Here is an 18,787-nt window from a genome sequence, read left to right as displayed (position 1 = left end):
ATAATTAGGCTAGCCTACATCTGCAGTACTCTTTAAAATTTAACGGTTGTAATATTCTGACTGGACAAACTACTAACAAAACGACTATAACCCTTAATTATTAAATATTTAATCCATTCAACAAATATTTATCAAGTGTCTATAATGTCCTTAGACCAATGCAGGAACTAGGAATACAATGATCAACGAAACAAATGAAAAGTTACGTGTCATGGTTGACTAAGTGAAAAAAAAAAAAAAGAAAAAAAAGATCCAACATCTGAGCACTTCAAGAACTGCTTTTATTAAAAAACAAAACAAAACAAAACAAAACAAAACAAAACAAAACAAAACAAAAACAAGGAACTGCTTTTATTTTCCCTTGGCCTGCTAAGCAGATTGTATATACACTCAAACATCCCTTTAGTGTGCTACCATAGCAATAGATCCCAGACTATTTTAAACAGTACTCGTACAACTGAATCTAACACTGTATGTCAACTATACTTCTATAAAGGAAGTAAAAAGTGAGCACTATGAAAGCAAAGCATGCTTTATAATCAGTTGTCTTCCTCTAGGCAAAAAGAGGAGCCCAGTAGCCACACATTCAGACTCTCCAACATTCTTAAGTCTAGTCGATCCTGTTGGCATATGCTTATATTTAGATAAGAGCTAGCAAGCAGACCTTCCCTAACTGAGCCATCAAAGGATACAAACTGACCTGTAAAAAAACACACTTCGAGATGGCAGTATTGTTAGTTTTACTATTACAATGACATCCCACAAAGAGCAGAGATGCGTAATTCAAATTGCCTAGACTACATTTCATCTATCAATATGCAAGGCCCTGCAATGAAACCTGGCAGATGCAGTTCTGGACCATGTTTACATAATTATCAATCACTCTTAAAAGCACCAATGAAGTCACTGATGTATCATTTCAAACCCACAACACAGTGAAATATTAAACATTTTCAAATAGCAACAGTATTAGAAAAATTACTTGGCAAAAGAGTACATATTCAAAAACATGACTGTGAGAATGAAAGAACTTAACAGAGTAATTACGAAGTATAAGCAGCTAAGAAAACTAAAAACATAAAACTACCCCATACAAAGAAAAACAATGATACACTTTGCAGTAAACTACAGGCAGATGAGGGACTGGGGTGGGAATGACATGACCTCACAGTTTCATTTCTAGTATCTAAACCAGATGCAAAAGAGATGTACCTATTAACATATAAACCAGCAGAAATGACTATCAATTATAATAATCAGCCCCAGGATCTGAAAATACCAAGGTAAAATATCCAGCAGCCATCCCTGCCACCAACAGAAGCAGCCAGGAAACATTTGCACCCCACCCGGAAATACTGCAGTACTGAAACTGACCATTGCTGTGTGAAATAGTTATTATGCGATAGAGGCTTCTGCAGTTCAAAGACTACATACAAACCTCAAGGCAGAAAGCATTCTACTGAAAATTAATTTCCAAGCAAGATTTACCTAACATGTTTTTTTAATGTTATGGTGATTTTTTTTATACAGCGCTTCTGGTCCACTTGAACAAAAAGGTTCTATTCATAATAATTTCTGTTGACGCTTTTGTCACCAAAGTTACCTTTTGTTTTAAAAGCTTTTCACTTGTTCAATATTTCAAAATAACTTCACAGCATTTTGCTTTATATAGACTAAGGAACTTGATTTCTATCTGGAGGAAGAGAATCTATATTCATGTAATTAACATGGAAAACTCAAGTTTCAAGACTTTATTTCTCTTTAAATTGTTTTCCTCCTAGCTGTAGAGTCTGTCCTATGTCATAAATCTTTCCAATTACAGAACCCTTCAACTATAGTCCCAATCCTGAAGACAAGCAGTGATATAACTTGTTTTTGTAATTAAGAAATTATTTATGTATGTATAAGTTATTAAAATTTGGAGCAATGTTTGGATTCCAGATCCAATCTCAGATGTTCTGACTCAGTGGGTTGGGGCTGACAGCCTGTAGACCAGAAAAAAAGCTTCTGTAAGTTTTTCCAATGCACAATTGGGGTTAAATGCCACTATTTTCAAGTTTTTAAATTGTGTACTTGCCCCCGAAAACTTTACTTCAGACCAAGTAGGCAAGGTAGTTGATACTGTTGACTATATTCAATTAGCACAGGCATGGCCTTTTCGGAATAAAATGATGGCAACGCCAGGCACTCTGCTATGGCTACACATCTACAAAACTGAATACGTGGCTCACTGACATTCATGTTCTCACAGAAGATTAAAAGACAGGGGCGCCTGGGTGGTTCAATCGGTTAAGCGTCCGACTCTTGGTTTTGGCTCAAGTCAAGATCTCACAGTTCAGGGGATGGAGCCCTGTGTTGGGCTCCGAGCTGACAGAGTGGAGCCTGCTTGGGATTCTCTGTCTGTCTCTCTGCCCCCTGTCCCCCGCACACACCCTCTAAAAACATAAACACACGTAAAACAGAAAACAGAAGAAGTTTAAAAGACAATTCCATAATGGAATCCAAAAGATGTAGATGAGGGAAAAAAGAAGAGAGGTACTTCAAGCTGAGGAAACCACTTATTTTTACACAGCCCCAATGAAAGAGGGTTTTGCGGACGATTTTAAATGAGAAAAGGGAAGGTACGTCACGTACTCTTGCAAGTCACTTTTTTCATTGTTACAGACTGCCACAATTCTAAAAGAACAAATTAAAGCCAACAAATTCATTCCTAAACCTAACAGTCTATGATAAGTGGATGAGACTAGGAAAAGGTCCTGAGACACGATGGCACTTTAGGGATTTGGTCTCTGAGAAGCAGATGCAGAACTGAAACTGGCAAGTTTTGGCAGGGTTAGGAGTCAAGTCCCTCTGCTGGCTAAGCTGATCTGACTGAGGTTCTTTCACAGCCCTCAAACTCAAGTTCTTCTGATTCTCTGTAATACAAGATTATTTATTCCTAACTGTTTTGAGGAGAAACTCTACTGCACACCAGTAACTAACAGCTAACACATCCTGGCAATCTTTACTCAAAAAGGAAGTTTCCCATCTGGTCTCCTCCCAAAGTATCCTTAACAAAAAAGTCAGACAAAAGACACTGTAATACTGAAGATGTTCCAAGTCTTATTACTTCTTTTCACAGCCCTGTTTTCTGGCTCTAGACTTCTATCTGTCTATACCAATACTTGATGTCCCTCAGGTACCTCCAACTCGATAAACTCCCACAGGACTCATCTCCATTCAAAGCCTTTTCACCTCCCAATCCCAAAACCTGCTGCTTACTTTACCGCCTACAAAAAAGTGAATTAAGCCAATAAATGAGAAATCTATTCCAACACTGAATCAGTTAACAAATGAACTAGTTTATTAACTCCTTAAGATCTACAAAATGTATGATCTTCCATCCATGCATCCACGGAGAACCCCTTTATCCCACACCTTTTTTCCTGTCACAGTGTCCTACTCGTCTCCCAGCTCATTTCTATTGTATTTTACCAAAGTACAGGTATACAACTGACCAGAAATTTTAAAACACTGATTCTAGTATGTGTCTAATCTGTGTACACAAATGATCAGGTACAGGATGACTTCTTTTCCAAGTTCTTTAAATCAAGTAGTCTACAATTTGTATTCTTATCAAAATAAGACATATTTACACCAATAACAAATACAAGGAGCACACAATATATATTTTACAAAGGGGATAAAATGATGATTTTTTTTCTTTTTTTTTAATGTGCCATCAGATACACTGAATGCTTCATAAAGCTAGCTGTTATGGGTAAACACCAAAAAAGATGCTCTTTGGTTGGAAAGGATTTCTTGCAGGTAAAATACATTTGAGGAGAGAAAACTGAAATGGGAAACCTGGCCCCACTCTAACCCATCCATATCAGAGACAATGGTTACTGCAGATCTATGAGCAGTCATGTCCTTTTCAAACATGTATTTTGGAGGAACTGAAGTACTTCTGCTGTTTATATTACTTTACGCTTAAAGGTATGTAACAGAACTCATGGCAGAAATGAGTATCAAGTTGGAAAAACAAAACTAGGCTGGCAGAGTGGAGAAAGCAGTATGAAGCAGCTAGAGAAACCAATTAGGAGATCACCTCAGATCAGAGAATACTATCCAGGAAAGATTAAAAGGTAAAGTACAAGTTGAAGAGTGAGGAAAGAGGAAAAAGCCGGGCAATGATTTTTGCCCACAAGTAAGTAAAAACGGACAGGGGACAAAATAAACAGTAACGACCATCCTTTGCCAAAAGAACAGCGATATTACATTCAGGTGAAGCCGAGTTCTACTGCCAATGTGAGAACTAGGGAGATGTTGTTTAAAGGCACAAACTTGGGGCGCCTGGGTGGCGCAGTCGGTTAAGCGTCCGACTTCAGCCAGGTCACGATCTCGCGGTCTGTGAGTTCGAGCCCCGTGTCGGGCTCTGGGCTGATGGCTCAGAGCCTGGAGCCTGTTTCCGATTCTGTGTCTCCCTCTCTCTCTGCCCCTCGCCCGTTCATGCTCTGTCTCTCTCTGTCCCAAAAATAAATAAACGTTGAAAAAAAAATTTTTTTTAAAGGCACAAACTTGCAACTAGTAGATAACTAAGTCCCAGAGAGCTAATGCACAGCACAGAGATTACAGTCAATAAATACTGTATTACAAACTTAAAAGCTGCTAAGAGACATGCATACACGCATGCATACACGCATGCACACTCAAAATGATAATATGTGATGAGGTAGAGGTGCTAGCTAATGCTACAATGGTAATGACATTACAATATATATAAATGTACCCCAAAAAAGGTGGTGTACACCTTAAACTTACACAGTAGTGTTATATGTCAATTATATCTAAATAAAGCTATTTTTAAAGAACTCAAATTTTCAAAATGCCAACTAGAAGAGTCAAGCTATTGAGCGTCATGAAGTATTCATTATTAAATAGGGCAGTGGTAGCCACAGAGAAGTATTAGCAACTGAATTAATAAAACTATGCTGCTAAACCTTCAACAAGGAAATATTACCGACATTTTAGAAACTTAAGGCATGGTTAAAATTACTTTAACAGCTAGTATTCAAATTCTAAGCAAGTATTTTTAAAATAGAGTTCACGGTATCTTAATTAAATGAATTTATGTATTCTACATTAAAAAATAAATTGTAAGGATGCCTGAGTGGCTCAGTCGGTTAAGCGACTGACTCTTGATTTCAGCTCAGGTCATGAGTTTGAGCCCCCACATAGGGCTCTGCACTGACCGTGCAGAGCATGCTTGGGATTCTCTCTCTCCCTCTCTCTGCTTCTCCCTGCTTGTGCTCTCCCTCTCTCTCTCTCTCTTAAAATAAATAAATTTTAAAAAAAATTTTTTTTTTAATTTTTATTTAAAAAAATAAAATAGGGGCGCCTGGGTGGCTCAGTCGGTTAAGCGTCTGACTTAAGTGGCTCAGGTCACGATCTTGCAGTTTGTGAGTTCAAGCCCCCCATAGGGCTCTGTGCTGACAGCTCAGAGCCTGGAGCCTGCTTCAAATTCTGTGTCTCCCTGTCTCTACCCCTCCTCCACTCATGCTCTGTGTGTCTCTCTCTCTCTCTCTCTCAAAAATAAAATAAACATTAAAAAAATTTCAAAAGAAATTAACACTGGTACAATACTATTAAAAATAATAAAAATAAAATTATCAAAGATAGGAGGCATTGTCACAGATTACAAAAGTGGTTTCTAAAAGGAAATACATATCCTTGTGCCTTTACTTATTCCTTCTGCCATGGCATAAAAAATATGACAATAAAAGTCCTGAGTCAATAAAGGGTATAAGATCAAATCAGACACCTGGAAATGAAGTAGTTCCTGAAGAAGAGTAAGGGAAAAAGAAAGTGAAAGTGCTATTTCACTCAGTGGTTTCATGTCACATATAATAATAGCACACGGGAGACAAGCCGAATGAACTGGTGAATGGGAATGTTTAGAGAATACAAATGCACTGTCAGTTTGTAGAGAAAAAAAAATTTTGTTAAAAGGTGATAAATAAAGCCAACCTCTCCCCCTGCCCTCCATTTTTCCAGGCCTTCCTACGAGAGGTATTTATCATTTCATAGCCTCTTCCATTTCATTTATCTATTCAAGAAACACTAAGCACTTGGTAAAATGCCAAACTAACATGCACATCTCATTTGAGTTCAATCCATTTCCTTTGAATTGTGTCTCTGTGACACAATGGTAAGTCAGTACTTACCATCCTTAAATACCAAATTATAAGGGAACTCATACTGGTATCTAGCCAATTACCCACAGGTTCTCATTAAAAAACGCCACAGTCTTGGGGCACCTGGGCGATTCAGTCGGCTGAGCGGCCGACTTTGGCTCAGGTCATGATCTCACAGTTTGTGCGTTCGAGCCCCGCGTCGGGCTCTGTGCTGACAGCTCAGGGCCTGGAGCCTGCTTCCGATTCTGTGTCTCCCTCTCCCTCTGCCCCTCCCCTGCTCATGCTCTGTCTCTCTCTGTCTCAGAAATAAATAAACATTACAAAAAAAAAAAAAAAAAGCCAGAGTCTTTAACTCTAAAATCCAAAAAAGTTCCAATGTTGATATATTTAGGAACATGTAAATAAGATATTTGTAAATATTAAGAACATGTAAATATTAAGAAGAATTTCTACACAATCTTCATTAAATGAAAGATACTCTGGCATTAACGGACTGAAGAATATGGGTGTTATTACATCTGATTTTGCATTTCCTTCCTTCACATGAAGGAAATAATTAACAGTCTGCCAGGATGTGAAAATTGGAGGCATTATGTGAAACTATTTGTCAAAATTAGTGTACTTTTATTGAAATAATGATCATACATTGCCTGAAATATGTAACGAATTTAAGCAATTATCATTAACGCCATTAAAAAGTAATGAAATAAAACATATAATTAATTATATGGCGTAAAGAGGCAACCAAATCCACCTACGGGGTTATCATCTGAAACAGGGAAGAAAACACAACAAACACACATGACCTCTCTACTGGCCAACTTAAAAGTAACACCATATGACCGAAAAGTAAGCTGGGCATTAACTTCATATTTCTGAGGATGGGCAGAGTGACAAAAGTATTAAATTCTAGGATGGGAAAATGGGTTTCACAAACACTATCTCAGCTGGTCTCAAACGGAGGAGTTTTGGATACATAGTAGACAAACTGAGAACTGAAAAGAGAGGGCTGAAAAAAAAAATGGCAGATACTTTCACATACATATAAATCTTTACAATAATCTTGTAGAATGGAGACAGTTACTCTAGTACTAGAGATGCAGAGAGAGAGGATCAGAAGAGTAAGGCATCTTGCCCAAGATCACACAATTAGTCATAAGGCAGGGCCAAATTTTAAAACCAAATTTGCTTGCTATGAGAGCTGTTTATACAGTACCAAACCAGAATGAATCTGTTGCAGAGATACATTTTGGTAACGAAGTTATTACCAGAGATACAAATAAAACAGGAGGCCCTGGAATCTACTTCATGTGTAGGTGAAAATAAGAAATCTATTATGAAAATAAACTGCATTTTATCATCGAAAACCTGTATACTCTATATCCCTCTTCAGGTATAAGGGAGAAAGAAAATGAGGTGCAGAAGACCTGACCTGTAATGGACCGACTGTCCACACTGCCCCACACCAAAATCCTCTTTTTTTACCCAACCCTCATGCCAGTAACAGTGTGTTGAGGGGACTGAGCCCTGCTCAAAAACTGGACATAACCGGTCTACAGAGCAACCACATCTTTGATTTAAAAAAAAAAAAGAAAATCAATTGAGAATGGCCATGGGGCCCATTTCTCGCCTGTGACATTTTGCAAAGTGAAGTATTTTTGAAGGGATCAACACGAAGTCATGATCTTTCTTATTTATGACATGATGATTAGATATCTGCTAAGCACTTATCATATGCCAGCACTGTACTAAGCACCTATTCCGCTGTTCTACAATACCTTTCTATAGGAGACGTGAAAAATGAATCATCCCACTTTGATTATATCCTGCAACTTTACTGAATGCATTTATTACTTCGAATAGTTTTGTGGTAGAGGTTTTAGGGTATTCTACATTTCACTTTGATTATACCTGGCAAGCATCCTTAAGAACAAGCCAACACAGAACAGAGAAAAAAATGAATCCTTGATGAAAACTTGCGTCAGATGAATTAACCATTCCTGAAAGTTGTACTTCACATTATACAAGCTACTTTTTTTTTTTTAATGTTATTTTAACCAGCTTCATTTGGGAGTTCCTAAGCTTGCAGCCCAAAGCATCTATACCAATAAAGTGTGCTTCTAGGAAACAGCTTCATGTAGTGGTTAAGTCATCAGACATTCCACATCTACCCATATGAAACTAAAATACTAGCTAGCCACCTAAGGGGAGAAAGACCTTCGGATTTCTACCTTCATTTGCACTAAATGTTAAGCACTTAGAATACTATACTCAAACACCTCCTCCTCGACCAAAAATGATGATTCCTAAAATTCTCCTGAAAACAGACAGGGAGTACTGGAGAGAGAAGCCTTAAAAAAAGCTAATGTCAAAATGAGATCAAAATCAAAGGCAACCTTCTCATTATGGAGAAGAGAAATAGCAAGGGTTCCTAAAACTTATTTTTTCTATGCTCACACAAATGAAATAAACATCAGAATGAGATCAAGTATTTTAACAAGAAAACTGTACTTACTGAGGTAAAACAATTTTGCTAATATTGCTATGACCTGAAGGTCTGTTAGCCTTGAACTATGCCTGAACAAACAGAAGTTGTACACAGGAAGGTCTCTGTTGAACCTGACTTAGCAGTAACACTTGTTGTTTCCCTTGATTAAAGAGGATTTTAAATATTGCCACCTTCGTGGAAAACAGAGTTCTGCAACCACAGAATTATGTAAAATGCCACTGTATTGATGTTCAGAGTTAGCCAAATTCTATAATATGGTAAACTTTATAGCCACATTTACCAAACTGCTATCAAAAACACTTCTGCCACACATAATAGTCATATTGTGACAAGATTATAAAATGACCAAATAAGATTATTTTGTATTTTAAGACATTGTGAGAGTCTTTGTTAGCTCCTATATACTGTGGATGTCCAAGAGGTAGTTAAAATATGCAAGGTAGCCTATCTGAACTTATTTTCCATTTCAAATCCACTCATAACCCACAGTACACAATTGACTCTTGAACAACACAGGTTTGAATTGCATGGGTCCACTTATATACGGATCTTTTTCAACACATTACAGTAGTATAAATGTATTTTTTCTTCCTTATGATTTCCTTAATAACATTTTCTCTTGTCTAGTTTTCTTTATTGTAAGAATATAGTATACGATACATACAACATATAAAATACATGTTAAGCAACTCTTTAGATTTAATCTTTTAGCTTAACGGTGAAGCTTCCAATCAACAGTAGGCCATCAGTAGTTACACTGTTGAGGAATTGTTAAATGCAGGTTTTCAACTGGGGCGGGGCGACGAGGGTTGGCGCCCATAACCGCCACGTTGTTCAAGGGTCAACTCTGAGAAGTGCTGCTCCACATTTGAGGAAAACGGGTAATTTGCAGGCATCCTTTATTCTCCACACTACCTAATTTTATCCTGACATCAATTCATCTCACTGCACTTACCTTTGACAAATTGTGTAATAATCAAAATACTTCACAATCAACTTGTTTAAGTGTTTCTGATTGTGTATCATTCTTTCGTATCATCAGCATTGTTCTTCATAAAACTCATGAAAGACAGAAACAGTATTTGCCTAACTGCCTACTTTACAACTCTGGAACAAGGAAACACAGTTTTTAAAATACCTTCAAGTAGTACCTTATTAGTGAACTCAAATTACAACCCACTGTAAAGCCTCTTTATCATTCTTTATCTCCCTCTCACCTCCCCTGAGGACCAAAATAATCTGCAATGGAGATATTTAGAACACGGCAGCCATTATAGTCATAAATTCACAAGAACTTAAACTTTATTCCTAGAACTTCTAATCCTTCAAAGAGCAAGGCTTTCATTGCACAGGAAAGCACTATTTTTATGAAAAGCCCGGTAAGACCTAAAGTGATAGCATAGACAGCACAAGAAACTCAGTAACAAATTTGAGAAATATCAAATTTCGATAGTACGTAAAATATTTAACCAACAACGTATTATCTTTTCCTAAAGATGTTTATTTTCACAAATCAGCAATTCAAATGACTTGCAGAGAATAGTTTTTTTTAATCATTTAGATTATGAGATGTGTCCTGTTGGTAGAGGTCAACAGATTTCTAGTGAGACCCATGCAAATAAATAGTCAGAATGGGGTCACAGACACACCAACATTTAGTAGCTCCTTCTGACCTCTATGGTGACCAATCACTTACACTGGACTGATTTAGATGTCCAAATTGAGATTGAAACCTTCACCCTTTCCTGATGACGGACTTCAATTAAAACTTAAAAAAAAAACAAAAAAAAAAGTCTAATGGTATAATCAGTTACCTATGTCTTAGGATCATAACTACTTTGTACCCTGAAACCCAGCCTTGAGTATCTTCCAGTTCATAGCTAGTAAAACAATTCCTTCACCTAAATTTTCAAATTTTCCTTTGAAGTATCAAGGCCAATATACATTCCAACATTTCTCAATCCTCTAATATTTAACAACAACCCACTCCCCAACCCCCCCCAAATGCATAAAATGAAACATTTTATCTTGGAAAAAATCCAATAACCTACCTTTAAACTAGACTCATAGTCTGTATTCACTTTGAACATAAGCCCAAGTCGTAAATGAATTTCCTTGGCTCGACAAAAGCTGGGATCAACATAAAGCACCTCCTGAAATGCTTTAATTGCCCTGAAAGAATACAGACATAAGATATCTTAACTTTTTGAAACTTACATGAATTTTTGCTTGGTAGCACAGTAAAACTTCTGCTTTATGCAATATGGTTTTAAAGAAAATGTGTTTTACGTGAATGTGTTGTTTAAAAAAAAAAAGAGTAGAAACTGGCACCAGGGTTTTTTATACAATTGAATGTAAATCATCTAATATAAAAGGGAACAGGAAGATCAGATGAATGTATTCTCAATTATCCACATAATATCTTATGGCTTAATAAAATTCTCAGTTTAAATAACCGATTTCATTGTTTCTGGAATTTCCTAGGGGAAAGAGAGGTGGGGCAGATAGGATAGTTTTATTTTTTAAGAAAGGAAAAGTTAATCCTGTCTCTAGTCTACTCTGTAAGAATAAGTCTTCATTGAAAACTCTGTCTTCTACATTTAGATTTACAATCCATATGTACCTTATTTTTTATACAGTGTGAGGTCAGATTTCATTTTTTCCATACAGATCCAACAGCCCTGGCATCATTTGTAGAAAAGACCATCCTTACCACAGCTCTGCAGGGCCACTTTGTCCTAAATCAAATAAATGTCCACATTCACGTGGGGCTGTTTCTGGGTTTTCTATCATATATCACTTTCCATTTGTCTATCAGTCTATTTTTGCCCCAGATTCACAATTTATCTTTTATAAAAGGCCTTGATTACCAGTGGAGCAAATAAAATACAAGCATAAGGAACACTCTTCACATTAAGGCATATAAAAATGTATTCAGTGATCATGTAAATGTACTACCTACTAAAAAATAAATTAAAATCATAATATAAATGTCTACTTTGAATTTTGAAAATTGTAATACAGCGGTAACATATGTTGGTCATCATTTTAAATCTCTCTACATTATTTAAGACTTATCCCAAGTACCAGCTAATATATTCTTTATAAAGCTTATCAACTATTCTCTGCCTCTACTTATCCTAGAAAGGTAGCTATTTAGAATCATAGATGATTCCAAAGGAAAAGTCCATCTTTTATATTAAAATACCATAACTCAAAACAGAGCACAATACTTCCTATGTCTTTAAAGGAATTTTATCGTGATTCATGCATTATCTATTTCCCCCAAAAAACAACTGTGTTTGGTTATGTCCATGTTTATTATAAAATTAAGGGTTCTAAAAGGTAATGTTCATCGTTGAGGGCTGGGGGCAACAGGTGCAGCATCAGATACTTTTATACCTGACAAAATACTTTCTTCCTGAAGAGGAGGTTGGCATCTATGTGTTAAATGGCTTTTTAAATGAGTGGGTGTGTATGTGTCATCTGATGTGTACAGGTACAAGACTGGAGTTAAAAACCTGACAGAAAAGAATTGGTGTAAATTACCATTCTCATTCAAAGGCAGCTATTTCTCAGACTTCAAGATACTTCTCTGCGTGTTAAGAGGTTTTCTTTGTACTTGACTCAAACCTTTCTAATAGGAGGAGGTACGGTTCAGCCTCTATGATTCTCCTGGTCATGACTAGTGCTACCACCTTATAATAAAATAGGCAATTGTTGGGGGAGGGGAGGCAGTATACAAAAGGTTAGGAAAAAAACAATTGCAGCTATAAAGGAGGCCAATTAAAACACGATACAAGTGGGAAAGGGTAATGCAGGGGTATGGAGAAGCTTCTGGGCTAACAGCAATTTTTTATTTCTTGACCCAAATGATGGTTATGAACGTTCATTGTACAAATCACATGTTAAGATGTATACTTACGTTTATACATTCTGAAGTATGATATATTCTGTAATAACCAAAATTGAGGGTGATGCTTCATAAAATGCTAAGTAACCTTAACTTACGACATGGGTCAGAAAACTCTTGTGGAATAGGTCAGAACGAAGCAATGTCCACACGTGCCAATAATAAAACCCAGGCAGGCCTGAGTCAAAGACATGAACGAAGAAGAATGGAAGTGGAAGACAGCAAAGAAAAGAAGAAACAAAGGAGAAAAAAAGAAGTTAGGAAAGAAAAATGGTCTAAGGAAGGGCGTGTGAGAAAATGCAGTAAGGAGAGCACAGAGCATCAGAAACAAGCCCTCGGGAGAAATTATTTCCTACTCTGTCTTAGTTTCCATCTCCAGCCTTTCTTCTGAACCCCTAAATTTGTAGATGTGTTTTACTCCACAGGTGCCTTTCGTACGGACACCTTATATGATTGGTTCACAATGTCACACAAGTACAAAAAAACATAGGTTTATTTTTAACAAGTTTTCTATGTATGTTAACACAGTGGAAATTAAAAAAAAAAATTAACCTATAAGCAAAAACGCATGTTCCAACATACTAGCCTGGGCTCCCCTATGTTTATTCTTTAAGGACTGTTAAAAGTGCCCATGAGGGGCACGTGGGTGGCTCAGTCAGTTAAGCATCCAACTTCTGCTCAGGTCATGATCTCACAGTTTGTGAATTCGAGCCCCGTGTTGGGCTCTGTGCTGACAGCTCAGAGCCTGGATCCTGCTTCGGATTCTGTGTCCCCCTCTCTCTGTTCCTCCCCTGCTCACTCGTGCTCTCTCTCTCTCTCAAAAATAAATAAAGATTAAAATAAAAGTTTTTTTAAGTGCCCATGAGATGGTATGGCCAACACATATCAAATCATCAAGTTCTTCCCATCGTTGTTTCAAAGTTTTCCTCAAATTCAGTATCTTGCAGACTGAATGTTCAATATCTCGTTACTAGATGACTGCAATAGGACTACTCTTGCTCTGCTCTGGCTTTCCTAGGTTTCCTCAAACATGTGGCTCCTGTAACGGACTACTAACCATGATACTCTAGGTCAAATCTCCATGTAGCATTTAAGGTCTATGAGCAACACGTACTACTACCTATTCAACTCTATTCCCAGTTATGACCCAATATTGTTCTTCCTCAGCTGTGACCTGGCTTATTTCAGGAATTTCTTTTTGCAAATACCAGCCCTCTTGACTTTGCTGCTTCTCCTCAGAATGGTCTCCTAATCTGAAATATTTTCATTCTTCTGCTTTACCCTAAATCCACTATTACCTAAAAGACCGACCACCCAAACTCAACACCAGCGGTTTTTTTGCTTAGGGTTAACCAGCAGTTAGGTCCACTCTATAATCAAATCATTTTATTCTCTACCTAGTGGTGTGCTATCTCAAGTTCCTTGAGGTTTACGTTCCCCTTTTATTTTTTTTTTAATATTTATTTATTTTGGGGAGAGTACAAGTGGGGTAGGGGCAGCAAGAGGGGGACAGAGGATCTGAAGCGGGCTCTGTGCTGACAGGCTGACAGCAGCGAGCCTGATGCGGGGCTCGAACTCACAAACCGCAACATCATGATCTGAGCTGAAGTTGGACGCTCAACCAACTGAGCCACCCAGGTGCTTCTTTTATTTTTAATTCTCTAAATAACACAGAAAACGATTAATTTTAATACATGTGTACTAATGTCATCACTTTTATAGTTGGCTGACTGGGTTTCTGGTGGGGGCAGGGACGGCAATGCTCCAGTCTATTTATTGAGCTTCCCTCATCTAATCAAAAATATCTAGGTTCATTTTCATTTCCTTTTCTAAACTTTTACCTATTTTTCTTTCCTATATGCTTCCTCAGTTTTCCCCCACCTTAGGCGGAAAAAAGGAAAAAGGTAGTGTGTGTGTGTGTGTGTGTGTGTGTGTGTGTGTAGCAGGGGAGTGTGTGGAGAAAATAGGTACCACTTAGACTACATTCTAATTTTGGTCATTTTACCACATTCTTATCTCACCAAACTACGGGTAGCCAGAACATGACCTCTGCACCACAAGCTAGACTAAAAATACCAAGACATAAATATTCTGTTGACCTCAGTATTCTGATTGGCAGAGAATTTTAGAACATGAGAAATGGCTACCCAAAACTACAAAATAATTTCTTGATACAATGCCTGGAAAGGTTTACGGTTTTCAAATATTAAAACATATTCTCTAGAAATAATTTTGGCAATGTAAAACACTACATTTTTTACATTTTTGAGGAAAAAATGCCCATGATAATTATGGACAGCAATATGCACTTTTTTGTTGTTTCTAGAAAGTCATTAAAAAGAAAAGACTTCCTAAGGATTTTACCAAACTATAGTAAAAATAATGATATTAACTAAATGTTCCTAGCACAGTTTCAGTACATTTAGAAAGAGACATAATAGAACATTTAACTTTTCTAAGGCTAATAAAGCTGAGTCCAGAGATTTCCCTCAGGGATATCTGAAGGGATAAGTGGTCTAATCCCACAAAATTTCATACTAATAAAGGGGAGAATATTCTAGCTCTAAATCAGTAATAACATGTATACACACAACAGTTATCTACTTCCACACATCCGTATTAGGAAATTTAGGGGCTCCTTTTAAATGAGACAAATAGATTTGATGAAGTAATCAAAGAGACAAACAAGGCAGCATATTTAAAGGTGGAGATGGTAGGAGAAAGCAGACCAAACGCAGTACATGGCACAAAGTTACATAGGTAAAGAAAAATGCTTCATACATTTTCAGGGAAATGTCCATACAGTGTGACGGACACAAAGAATATATTTAGGGGAACAGTAGGCTAGAAGGATCATTTGCGGTTGAACCAGAGAGGACTTTAAATGTGAGGCTAAGTCAGAAATATCACACAAGAGGGGCACCTGGGTGGCTCAGTCAGTTAAGCACTGGACTCTTGAAGACTCTTGATTTCAGCTCAGGTCATGATCTCACCTTGGGATTCTCTCTTTCTGCCCCTGACCTCTCCCTCCCACCCACCCTCCCTCCCTCTCTCTCTCTCTCTCTCTCAAACACACACACACACACACACACACACACACACCATCTCTGTCTCAAAATAAACTTAAAAAAAAAAAAGGAAATATCATACAAGAGTTCTTCACATAGCCATTTGCTAATGTTTTAACACTTCATGGCTTTTTCTGCTCTTTCTAGCCAGTCTTCATTTCGTTACCCCAGACAGTGGTAGAGTTTTTCCCTTCCCCTATTGCAAAGATTTATGTTTCTATCCTTAATTTCTCTGGAGCTTAATTAGCCCAAGCCCTTCCAAATTCTCTCTAGCAATCTACGTGTCACTGGTAAGCATAACTTTACCAGAACTGCCTTAGTTAAATGCTAGTTTTGTCAAAACAGAAATGTATATGATAAACAACACATGTTAACATGAACTGTTTCATTTTAATGGAACTATACACTTAAATTAAGCTTTAGATCTAAGAGCATTACTTTGCATTATGATAGCTAAAAAATATACCTTAAATATTAAGCTTTTGCCCGACTCCATGCTAGACAAACCTCAGGATCAATGGTAGTATCAAAACAACATTAGGTTTATTTGCACCTGAAGTGGTCACCACAATGGAGCACAGAGTCCTACACTTTTAAGAACAACTGTGATTGGTAAAGTGCTTGAGGAATTACCGCTAAAAAAAACCATTACTTGTAATGTGTTAATATTTCTGTTTTTGTAAACTCCCCTCTGCCTCATTCCCCTAACCCTTTTTAAAGTCAACAATGATCACGTTTCCTTACCAGGCCAGTTAGTTAGATTGGGGAGCTTCGTTTCCAAAATCCTATGCCTCTAGCAGAGAATTATGTATCTTTTAGATCTGCCACCATAAGAACCTTCTGATACTGATCAACGGGAATACAAAAGGTTGCTAGAAAGAGAGGACTGATAAGAATTTTCAGGGGGATATACTTACAAGTACGGCTACAAGTTGTAATAATTTATTACTGTATGTATTTTAATTCCTCTCACTCAAGGATATAGGTTTCTCACTATAAGGCAAGAAGAAACACAGTTCAAGGTACCCCTAGCAATGTAGCATCCTCATGAGCAAGAACAAGTGAAGGCATGGGCACGCGTTCATGCGCCTATAAAGGATCAGCTTTATAAAGACTGGTTCTAGGTCTCTGATGTATGTATTTTACATTGTGCTTCTGTATCTTTCCCCTCTGGACATCTCTTTTAAGTTTGGTCCCACAGTACAGAGTAGGATCAACAGTAAAACTGACTAATGATGCTAAGTTCAGTGAGGATTTTACAGTTGCTCTACTACTTTCTGACATGGCTTCCTCTAAGAAGAGAATGCAACTGAAAGGTGGAAAAACTGACCAAAGAACAAATGATCTAGAAGCTAACCAATCAAATCAACTCCAAAAGAAGAAATGGGCAGAATATGGCAAGAAACAAGGCAAACAAATTAACAGATCAAGCTATACTTAATAAAAACTGTTCTCAATAATATTAAGTCACCATCACCAACCCCAACACACGTGTTAGTCGCACACATTATCACCAAATACTTAATCTAATAATCAATCACTGACAGAAACCATTACCAAATGTCAAATTTTATTTAAATTACAAATGTAGTAAAGATACAACATTCTGAGATATCCCAGGAAGACCCTTAGAGCTCACAATACAAAAAGGGGTATAACACACTCTTCTCTAGAAACATTTTTTTAGGAAATCCCAGAATTTCATGTAAATAATTGCAGAAACAAGAAAAAAAAATGCCTGATCCCAACTACTAACAGCTACTTACAAATAGAACCAAATAAAACACACAGGTTTAACCTAAAGAAGTTCCTATCACTTAAGGCTGTACTCTGAAACGCACCAAGCTACTCCATGCTAATTCTGCAGCTGTTCAAGAAATAGCAAGATAAGCTAAAAACAAAACTTGGGGCACAGAGTCTGTGAACAACATCTGACCGGCAAAAGAGAAAACACACAGCTAGGATGGATTCAGACAGAGTGTGAAATACATCATTTTAGGAAGCAGCTAAAGTTAAAACTGAAAACATAATAAGAAAATGGTGGTGACCAGGACAGGGCCGAGAAAGCAGAGGGCACTTGTTAATTCAGACATTGCATTGTCCTTCTATCATTCAGTTTCATCTCTTAGGTCAACTGAAGGATACAGAAATCATATGGAGATAAGGAAGCATGTAATATTAATGTTCCACAGCTATAAGTCTCCTAAGCTGACGTGGTCACATCCTTATTCAATCCAATTTTGAACGGATGATGGTTTCACTTCATTGCCGATTTTACGTCTGTATCTTCAATCTACAGGGAGCTTACAAGTTATCACAGGCAGGCAAAAAATGGCTGCTGTGTCATATACACGTCCATTCCTAAACTGTAGAGTTCCTTGCCTCAGGTTTAAGCTAAATTACTTGTGGCTGGCCATAAAGAATGTACCAATGTGCCCAGGAGAACAACTGCAAAAACGGATTAAAAAGAATAACTACCTGTAATCTTCAAACTTGGGGACAGAGTATAACAGAAAACAACAACAACAACAGACTGGGGAATCTGGGCATAACCTTGCTTCTGCCACTAATTAAACAGTTACATAAAACTGAGTTTTACACACACACACACACACACACACACACACACACCTTGGTTTCATCATCTACAAAATTAAAGGAATGAAGTTATCTCTAAGACCACTTCTAGTTCTAAAAGTTCAGAACTGTGTATTTTATGAATAGAATCTTCAAGAAACTAAGAGTATCTTAAAACAGTCCTCATCTATCCTTGGTTTTAAATATGATGCACTGGACATGAGGCGAAGAGGCTTAAGTTTAGGATTGACCTATAGTAATGGATAACTTAAGAGAAAAAAAAAATTACAGAGCTTCTTCATGAAGATCAATTAAAGTTTTGTAGACTGTACAAACGAACTGAGTGATCTAAATGATTATAATACTCTATACACACAGAGGTGTTCTCTAACAATGCAGTGTTTCCACAGATGATCAAAACCCAACAGAACCAAAAGCAAAGAGGGAAGAAAAAGCATATAGAAAAAGTCATCCAAGTCTACAGTTTCATCTTTAGGGAAACCATATTGAATCACTGCCAATCCATATGTAAAAGCTCTGTAAT

General features: G+C 37.2%; 1 protein-coding gene across 8 annotated transcripts in view; it reads right to left on the bottom strand.

Moving 5' to 3' along the window:
• Positions 1-18,787, bottom strand: part of KDM6A (lysine demethylase 6A) — a 207,304-nt gene that overhangs the window by 87,092 nt on the left and 101,425 nt on the right. For all 8 annotated transcript variants that reach the window (XM_043570230.1, XM_043570232.1, XM_043570227.1 and 5 more), the window contains exon 6: positions 10,737-10,857. In XM_043570230.1, coding sequence (XP_043426165.1) covers positions 10,737-10,857 — 121 coding nt within the window. The remainder of the gene's footprint in view (positions 1-10,736; positions 10,858-18,787) is intronic.

The sequence above is a fragment of the Prionailurus bengalensis genome, chromosome X (assembly GCF_016509475.1).
Source record: "Prionailurus bengalensis isolate Pbe53 chromosome X, Fcat_Pben_1.1_paternal_pri, whole genome shotgun sequence".
NCBI classification, from domain to species: Eukaryota; Metazoa; Chordata; class Mammalia; order Carnivora; family Felidae; genus Prionailurus; species Prionailurus bengalensis.
The sequence above is the reverse complement of the archived record's forward strand: the minus strand, read 5'-3'. Positions and strand labels throughout refer to the sequence as shown.